The sequence below is a fragment of the Mauremys reevesii genome, linkage group 8 (assembly GCF_016161935.1).
Source record: "Mauremys reevesii isolate NIE-2019 linkage group 8, ASM1616193v1, whole genome shotgun sequence".
Taxonomy (NCBI): domain Eukaryota; kingdom Metazoa; phylum Chordata; order Testudines; family Geoemydidae; genus Mauremys; species Mauremys reevesii.
In genome coordinates, this window is record NC_052630.1 from 8407204 (window position 1) to 8415942 (window position 8739).

Below are 8739 nucleotides of genomic sequence, written 5' to 3' on the forward strand. Positions count from 1 at the left end.
TTATAGGTTCTTTCTATGGGTTTACCAATTATCACAAAAAATAGCATCAAGCCCTAACACATATCTTGTTCAGAGTGTATGGCCTTTATTTTAGTTACAGTATGGTATGTGATTTCAGAAGAGATGTGCTTTTAAGTCTAACTGTATAGATATCTAAAGTGGCCTATTCTGCCTAATAAACTTGGCTTTGATTGCCATATCTCATTCTTGATGCTTGTGCAATAGGGAAATGTTCTGTGTAATGGCAGTGGCTATTTTGTCTCATGCTGGATTTTGATTTCAAGAAGATTAAACTATTTTTTACAGACAGCAGTCATTCCTTGTTTTCAGACTGATTTCAAGAAAGCTAGAACTTTCATAAGGAATGTTGTCAATAGCTAACTCCGACGTGCTAGCAATAGCCTCATCTAAAATTTAGTTTCTTGAGTTTTTTTCAAAAGTCTTATTTTAGAACATCAATACTAAAACCACTGTAAAATTTCAAATAAATATGTGAACTTAAAGTACGTGAGAAGCCTGTTTCATTTACTGCAGCAGCGTTATCTTTTCGTCTTCTGTTTTCTTGCTTTGAAGTTACACATTTTACTCTAGGGTGTTGCACTAGAAAAATATACGGTTCCAGTCATTTTGTAAGATAAAAATTCAGTTATTGTAAATTTCAGTTAACCAGCGGTTCTTAAAATGCAAAAATTAATAGCGTGAAACTCTAGTGAATGAGATTTTTTAAAAAACTGCTTATAACTGTTTTCTTATGAGTCACTGGGACAGCCTGACATAGTAAGAGCAATTGGATATTAATACCAGATGGAAAATATACTGTGAGACATAAATTGTAGTTACTCCTGGGGGAATTCTGCACCAAAAAAAAAAAAAAGCAAAATTCTGTGCCAAAAAAAGCAAAATTCTGCATATTTGATTTGTCAAAAGGAATGCAATATAATTTGGGTAATTTATTTAATCTACCATACAGGTGAAAAAAATCACAAGAACTGTTCAGCATTTTCTAAACACATGAAAGTTAAGTTACCAATACCCTGCATTCCAGTTACAATCCTGGATTTTCATTTCAATTACATTACTTTTATTTTGGTGTTTGATGTTCTGTAAAGTTGAATGTCATTTTAAATTGCTTAGACTTGTGTGAAAGTCATACAATTTTGCTAATCATTGTCCTGCATTTTTTTTTTAATGGATAAGTAAAATAGATCCTGAGCTGTAATCTAACCCCATTGTGCCTTTTTGGCACAGGAAAAAAAGTGAGAAAGCACATAGACCTTCCTAGCTGAGGATTCTGTTACTGTCATTTACAATAAGGCTCCTTTGCACCACTCTGGCAAGGTAAAGAAGCCTTAGTTGACTAAGGGCAGGTCTACTCTAAGGGCGGGGGTCGAACTAGGGTACGCAAGTTCAGCTACGTGAATAGCGTAGCTGAACTCAAAGTACCCTAGTTCGAACTACTCACCCGTCCAGACGCCGCGGGATCGAAGTCCGCGGCTCCAAGGTCGACTCCGCCACCGCCGTTTGCAGTGGTGGAGTTCCGGAGTCGACCGGAGCGCGCGGGGAGTTCGAACTATTGCGTCTAGATTAGACGCGATAGTTCGAAGTCCGAGAAGTCGAACTCACCAAGTCGACCCGGCAGGTAAGTGTAGACTAGCCCTAAGAATGGGAACAATTAACTAACAATGGGAACATTAGCAGCCTGCCAGCTTAGTTGTTACATTTCTGCTTTGCCTTAGGGACAGAGCCTGTTTTACACAGCCTTACACCTCCAAGCCCAGGAGTGGTGTCTCTCACTTGCTCGCACACAGGCATGCACCCAGCCCCACCCCTTTAACATCTCTCCAGGGACGCACATATGCATGTCATCCCGTCCCCCCCCACGCCCCCGTTGATCTGCTCTTTGCTGCCAGGGAAGGGGTGTGTGTTCCCCACAGATTTCTTTTCTTCCCTATTTTTTTGCGGAGGAGCCCAGAAATCTGTGGAAGGTATGGATTCTGCACCCCCGCAGAATTCCCCCAGGAGTATTGTAGTGCTGAGTAATCAGGTACTACTGACTGCATTGTCTGCACAGTCCTGTACTTAGAAAAATCCAAACCTTCATACTATTCTGTTTAACTCCCCTCACAGTTTATAGATTTTAAAAAACTGTTGCTTACGTACAAAAATTTTCAGATGATTCTCTTTTGACCATCTGACTAAAAAGTGAGCTCCTGTTTGGTCTGTTTAATTGCATGAAAGAGCCATACAGCTGCTTTCAAAAACTTTACTCAACCACAGTTATCTAGGCATGTAATTGTTCGTTTTGCACTGTCAACCTTGTAAAAGGTAGGGGAAAAGATTTTGTGGCTGACCTGGTAAGATTTTGTGATAATTTTGCAAAGCTGCTATACACTGCAATATAAAAAGGAAGGTTAAAATCCAGAATTGCTGCTGCTTTCATGCTATTGAAGGTCATGCTACTTTTTCCTGAGTTCCCTGATTTTAAATGAAGGATTAACGTAGCCACTTCTCTGGATGGATGGTTGTAGTTGGTTGTCTTGTCCAAACTTGTGTTATAGAGTTTGAGTTTTATATAAAGAACTGAAATGCCTTACCAGATTGTGTGTCAATCTCTCTTTATTGGAAAAAAAATTAGTTTTTTCTCCTCTCTACAGGGTGCTGCTTGCAACTATCTGGCTGAAGAGTTGGGAGAGCCAGATCCTTAGACCACCTGATATTTGATGGCAGGATATTTTTCAGGTTGCTGGTTCAGCTGCAGAAAGACATCTTGTTGCATGAACCAGAACAGAATAGAAGACGATAGAGCAGCCTGGCTGTGTTTGCATGGGGGCATTTTACAAAGTATACTGAAATACATTCCTTGTCCTACATCTTGCCTTTCTGTTACCCTCGAGGTCTTTGGAGACAGCGGTTCAGGTATAGAAGAGCGTGGAGAGGTGAAAACAAGATAGGAAGGATTCTTGAGGAAAGTGGGACTTCAGGAGGTAATGAGGCATTTGTTACACAAATGATCCAACCAAAGGAGCTGCATGTTGGAAGATGCAAAACTGAGGGTGGGAGGAGAGGAAGAGTAAATTGGTTGGAGTAGAGCTCAGTTCAAAAATTCAGCCAGTTGTGCTATTATATAAAGCCTTGAAATGAGTGTGAATTTACTTAATTTGCAATGGTAAAAGACTAGAAACCATGGATAGTATTTAAGAAGGATATTGGGTGATGTGGTTAGAGAGATTAGAGAGTATGTGGAGTGGACTGGATAGCATACACCTTACTCATAAGTAAGGGTCTGTAAAACCTTGCTTCAGTGATTTTACAGTTTTGAGCACTGAGTGAAACAGCCTGCTTCACTCGGTGTACATATGAGTGGATCATATAGCATGAGGCAGTGTTACAATCAGATGTTCTGCATTGGCACCTCATTCCTGATCTCAAACTTGTTCTTTCCTTTTCATAGAACTAAGGTTTATTTACAGGACTGAGGCTTCGTGTACTGGCCCAGGTTCAAAGACTGCCCAGACGATAGCTGTCTCCAATGAAAAACGTTCCACAACCTTTCTTTTATTAAGAATATTTTTACTGGCACAGTCTCTCCCTTATGCCTTATGAAGCGTGATGATAACACAGACTTCCTTATTCAGTGCACATATTATCAAATCATATAACATGAGGCAGCACTTCTATGGAGTGCTGACTCAGTCCATCTGCGCCTTCACAAATCATCCTGCTTGTGCACCTATACATTAAAATAAAATGTGATCCAATGTACACATACACAAAGTAAGGCTCCGGGATTTGTTTGTTTTTTGCTCTTATGACATGGTCAAGTCAAACCTGATTTTTTTCCACTGTACCACCAAATATACACACATGAGGCTAATGTCCCTGTCAAGTCTCAAGCTTCTACTGCCTCCAGCTGAAGTACAAGAGAAGCTTTTAACTAAGGCCTGGTCTACACTATGGGGCTAAGTTGACCTAAGTTACGCAACTCCAGCTACGTTACTAGCATAGGTTGACTTACTGTGGTGTCTACGGGAGAAACTCTCCCATCGACTTACCTTATGCGTCTCGTTCTGGTGGAATTTTGGAGTTGACAGGAGAGTGATCTGTGGTCAATTTAGCAGGTCTTCACTAGACCCACTAAATCGACCCCCAGTGGATCGATCACTGCGGTGTCGATCCCCAGTAAGTGTAGACATATACCCCTAAGTCACACTTCTGTTTTTCTTCCTCTTCACATGGGAGAAGTGTACCTTTTCACTCCCAAACTGATGCACTGTGTATGCTCAGGTTTTCAGAAATATGTGTCCTTGGACTGAACGCACAGAAGATTTCAGCTTGAGAAGTAAGTTTTTGAGAAAGTTAGAAACTAAGACACTATATAATGGAAATTCTTGTGGCCTTTAACTACAGATGACATCACCATACACTGGGCATATAACTGGGAATGTAGGACTCAATTCAGCAAAGCAGTTAGGCACATGCTGTAAATTAAACACATGAATAATCCCAATTCTATTCAGCAAAACACTGAAGTGTGATTAAAATTAAGTGCTTTGTTGAATACAGATCATAATGAGCAATTGGGGATTTGGTAGTCTTAAAATACGTATTTGTCCATCAAAAATCTTTTTCCCATTGATTTGATCTGAACATGGCATATATCACATGAGAGCTCATTATCTGAAAAATATCAAAGTAGCCTTAGTTTCTTTCCAAATAGGCTAGCTGGGGACCAAATAGATTTAAAAATAAATAAATAAATTCAGGGAGATTTATTTTATATAATTCATATGGGTAAGTTTTCTTTAAAAATATTGTCAGTGGTAAGTGATATTCAAAAAGGGGAATTTTCTTTCTGTATAAGCCTTATTTTTTTTGGCAAAAACCAGCTGGAATTTTACTTTCTTTCATTCTGAACAGAGAAAAACAATTGTCATACTGGTACTGAGGAGGAGGAGGAAAAATGCAACTAGCCGTAGGCACTGAAATGTGACTTGGAAATATGTCCCCTGGGTTTTATTAAAAAAAGTCACTCAATTTTGTATTCTTCTTGCCTTTTAATATGAACTGGCAAACAATGGCCATAATTACATAATTTATTGATTGTATCCAATCATAACACAGGCTATCAGTTATCCCATTGTTCAGCATATAAATTATGTTGTTTATTGTTCTGGTTTTGCTTCAGGAAAATGCAAGTTTTTAAACTCTCCTGTGACATGCATTTGAATTGACCTTTGTTGCTCATTAATTGGTGTTGATTCTAGTGACTGGAGAAACTATATTGGTAATTTAGAAGTACAACTGTAATAAGGCTATTTGGTTAGTTACTTTGTGGATGGGGAAATGGACAGACTGAAATATAATCATTTCTGCTTCGCACAGGTTCAAATAAAGATATATTTTTTTCTTCCACTGCGTGCTGAGGTGACTTTTATTAGTGTACTGTTCTCATTGCAGTTTTTGGATTGTCTTGAACAAATACAGGATTTTTATGTGAGCAGGCAAAAAAATGATATTGTTTAACATATAACTTTCAAAATGTGATTTAGATTGTTGAAAATTAATAGTAGGCATTGCTAACTTGGTTTATTAAATACTGCAGTTTTATTCCCTATTTGTATTAAAAGTTTAACGAAGTTTAGTGTGTACTACTAAGCTTATTTTGCCATTAGGAATCTAATTTCTGCATTGAAATGACAGTAGTCATTTAATCAAATATCAGCTCTTTTTTTGCAAACTAGTCTAGTTAATTGATTTAAAAACTTTGAACAGTTTTTGTTCTGTCTTCTTCACATCATTTGTTAATTCCCCAAAGGTATCAAAAAACTCTTCCATTTCCCTCTGGAGCATTTCATTTCTTCTTTCTGCATCTTCCCGTGCCCTCTCTGCATTTCGCATTTTAATCTCCACCAGACTGTACCACTTCCGTTGCTGACCCAGTTTTGAATGCAGATCCTTAATCTCCGATTGCAGCTCTTTGTTCCGCTGCTCCAGGCTGTTTGAAAGATAAACATTGCAATTTATAGGGCTCTTTTTCCTGTCTCTGTTTCATGAAAAACCTAAATTTTTAAAAACCATTTGGTTTTAAGCATGTGATACTATAAATAGAAGTGTGTAGAGAGGCACTTGTTATCCCCAAAGCAAACTATGTTAGGTCCCCCTTCAACATGTTGCTGATGCATTTCTCTCCCATCATCTTCATGATTTGTCCAGTTTCTGCAGATCAGTGAGTTAATGTACCAAACCTGCTTACAAAATTGTCTTCCCTTTTCAAAGGTAAATGCAATTCTCCATTTTATACTCATGCTGGTATACCTTGTATTGCAGTGTAAAAAGCAATTTTGTACATTTCCTGCACAAATACCCAGATGCTATGACTTAGGTTGTGTGCAATTCCTCTAATATTAAGAGTTATGGAAGAGAGGGGCTATAAATCAGTATATAGTCTTCTCTTAGAAGCTATAGGAGGACCTACTTCCACAAACAGACAATTGGATTTTACATCAGATTTCAGTGGACTCTCACAAGTGTTCAGGATCCTTGCACACCCTCTGTATCTAATGCTGAAAAAATTAACAGCTATCAAAATCATTAACTCCTTTGACTATCCTATGAAATTCAGAAACTTCCAACAAATCTTCAATATTAGGCAGATTGCACTTCTTCTTTATTTTGAGGGCAAATTTAAATATCCCCTTTAAAAGTCACTAAAATTATTTCAAGGTATATCATCATTTAACTATTCCATTTGGATAATTTATCTGAAATTTTATAGCTAACTAATTAGTGATTACATCTGTTTAGAAGTTATGGGTATTTGTATAATAAACAGGTGGCATTGTTCAGCTGACTGAGCACAGACTTAGGAGCTGCATTCTTGTTCTAGGTCTACCTTTGACTCACTAAGTGGCCTGAGGATCGTACTTGCCAACCTTCCCACTGAGCTGTTGCAAAGAATTTTCCTTTCAAGTTTATAAACCGCTGTGCCAGTGCTTAGTATTATTATTGTTCATATCCTGGATTATTTCCTCCCAACCCCAAACCGACCCCCCAAAGTACTACTCTTCATGCTGACTGAAAGTGTGTGTGTGTGGTGGGGGAGGAATTCCACAGTAGACTACAGATTTATTTATTTATTTTATTTTAAAATCTTTGTTCTCCAAGAAATTGTAAAGGTGTTGACATTTTCCAACCAGCTCAAATGATACTGGCTTTTATTAATTTTAAATAAATGACATTAGCCTAAACCCTGTAACATGAGTCAAAACTGGTCTCTTGTAAATACTGGACAGTGAGAAACATTCACTTTGAAATGTGAAAAAACATTATTTCTATTGCAATAGTGTCCAAGGACCCCAGTTGGGGATCTCTGCCTCTTGGCAGTAGGCACGGTACACACAAACATCACAAAGTCACTGCCCCAGAAAGCTCATAGTCTAAGATTCTTTACCTTGTAATTTTAGCTTCATACTCTGCCTTCTGCCTGGATGTCTGCTTCTTTAGGTTGACAAGATGGTGCTGCACTGAAGTTGAATTTGCTGAGAAGTCATTGGCAGTAGGAGATGCTTCACTGCTGTTGTCTCCTGGGCCATGTCCCAAGGTTTCCTGTAGTCCCAAAACATTGGAAGTGGCTGTGTTAGTTTCTTGGGACTCTTCTGGGCAGGTAGACCTGGTTAAATACCTTGAAGTCGGGTTTTCTTCAAACATAATTTCACATAGGGAGCCAGTCCTTGATCCCTGACCAGTATTGCTCATGCCCTACTGGCTTTGCAAAAGAATCTGTTCCGTTTTGTTATAGAAGAGCTTGTTTTCATGCATTTGCCTCACCCTGGACTGTGAAACTTTTCTTCCTCGCCACAGCTGTTTGAAGCTTTTCAAATACTTGGAAATTGTCCATTTTGTTGGAGCCTGGATCTTGTTTCAGTCTCTGATTTTGTTTTTGATATGGAATGGGTGACGCCTCAAGTTTGTGTGCCAGTCCACTGTGCGCATGGCCTCATTGCGCTGGCTTGTTCTTTTCCCCAGGAGACACCGCCTCTTTTGTGTACCCGCCATCTTTTCTGTGTAGTATGAATGACATCTGTGGGTGGCACATTTCATAGCTGTCTGAATTACTAGTTGCATTCTTCTCTGATAAATTTTCTGCTGTGGTAATCTTGGCTGTCAGTAACCTGGGGCGGAAGGGGATATCTGGTCTGTATGCTACAAATACAAGGCTCCCTATGTTCCATGTTGCACAGATTATGGAAGAGGCATGTTAAATCTGTTTTGGGTGCACTGTGTCTAGCCAGCCTGGCGTGAGAAAAATTGCATGAATGGAAAACAGCTTGATGTGCTTTATCACTGACATCAACTGTTGCACATTTTAAAGGAAGCAGAGGGTAATGGTTAAAGTAAAGCTATTCAGTCTCTCTTCAGCGCTGTTGTATCAAGGACAAGAACTCCGAGGTCAAGGAAGCTTAGGGCTCTTTTTATCTACTTACACTTCAGCTCCGGTTGGACAAATTAGCATGAATACATTTTAAATAGACATTTATTTTTTTAACTGCCTCTTTTCAGAGGATATTCACGTAAGTAAAGTACAGCTTCATTTTATGGATAATCAGAAATAACTCAAGTACAGCAAACTAAATAGGAAAAAAAGCTTGTAATTACAGTTAAAATACACTTAACTTTAAAACTAAAGCAATTTAATAATAATTTGGAGAGCCTTTCCCTCAGCCATTTGGTACAAGGAAC

At 38.6% G+C, this 8739-nt stretch overlaps 2 protein-coding genes across 5 annotated transcripts in view; one reads left to right on the plus strand and one right to left on the minus strand.

The window, feature by feature from the left end:
- The window catches only part of MAPK9 (mitogen-activated protein kinase 9), a 57898-nt gene extending 53986 nt beyond the window's left edge, over positions 1 to 3912 (plus strand). For 3 of the 4 annotated variants that reach the window (XR_005583473.1, XR_005583475.1, XM_039483599.1), the window contains one exon: positions 2655 to 3912. Coding sequence is in view for 1 of the 4 variants with exons in the window: in XM_039483599.1 (XP_039339533.1) it covers positions 2655 to 2680 (26 nt within the window). In the remaining 3 variants the exon portion in view is untranslated. The remainder of the gene's footprint in view (positions 1 to 2654) is intronic. The other variant, XR_005583474.1, reaches the window with a different exon arrangement.
- Positions 3913 to 3990: 78 nt separating this feature from the next.
- LOC120369866 (rho GTPase-activating protein 24-like) lies at positions 3991 to 7947 on the minus strand. The gene is made up of 2 exons (XM_039483602.1): positions 7451 to 7947; positions 3991 to 5995 (listed from the first exon to the last, which is right to left on the minus strand). The coding sequence occupies exons 1-2, from the start codon at positions 7753 to 7755 to the stop codon at positions 5743 to 5745; spliced, it is 558 nt and encodes a 185-aa protein (XP_039339536.1). The 5' UTR covers positions 7756 to 7947; the 3' UTR covers positions 3991 to 5742.
- Between the last annotated feature and the right edge of the window lie 792 nt (positions 7948 to 8739).

Excerpts from the sequence above, each read along its gene's own strand:
- LOC120369866 (XM_039483602.1), bottom strand. The coding sequence starts at position 7,755 with ATGAGCAATACTGGTCAGGGATCAAGGACTGGCTCCCTATGTGAAATT. Across the intron at positions 5,996-7,450 it reads TATGAAGCTAAAATTACAAG|CCTGGAGCAGCGGAACAAAG; the intron begins GTAAAGAATCTT and ends TCTTTCAAACAG.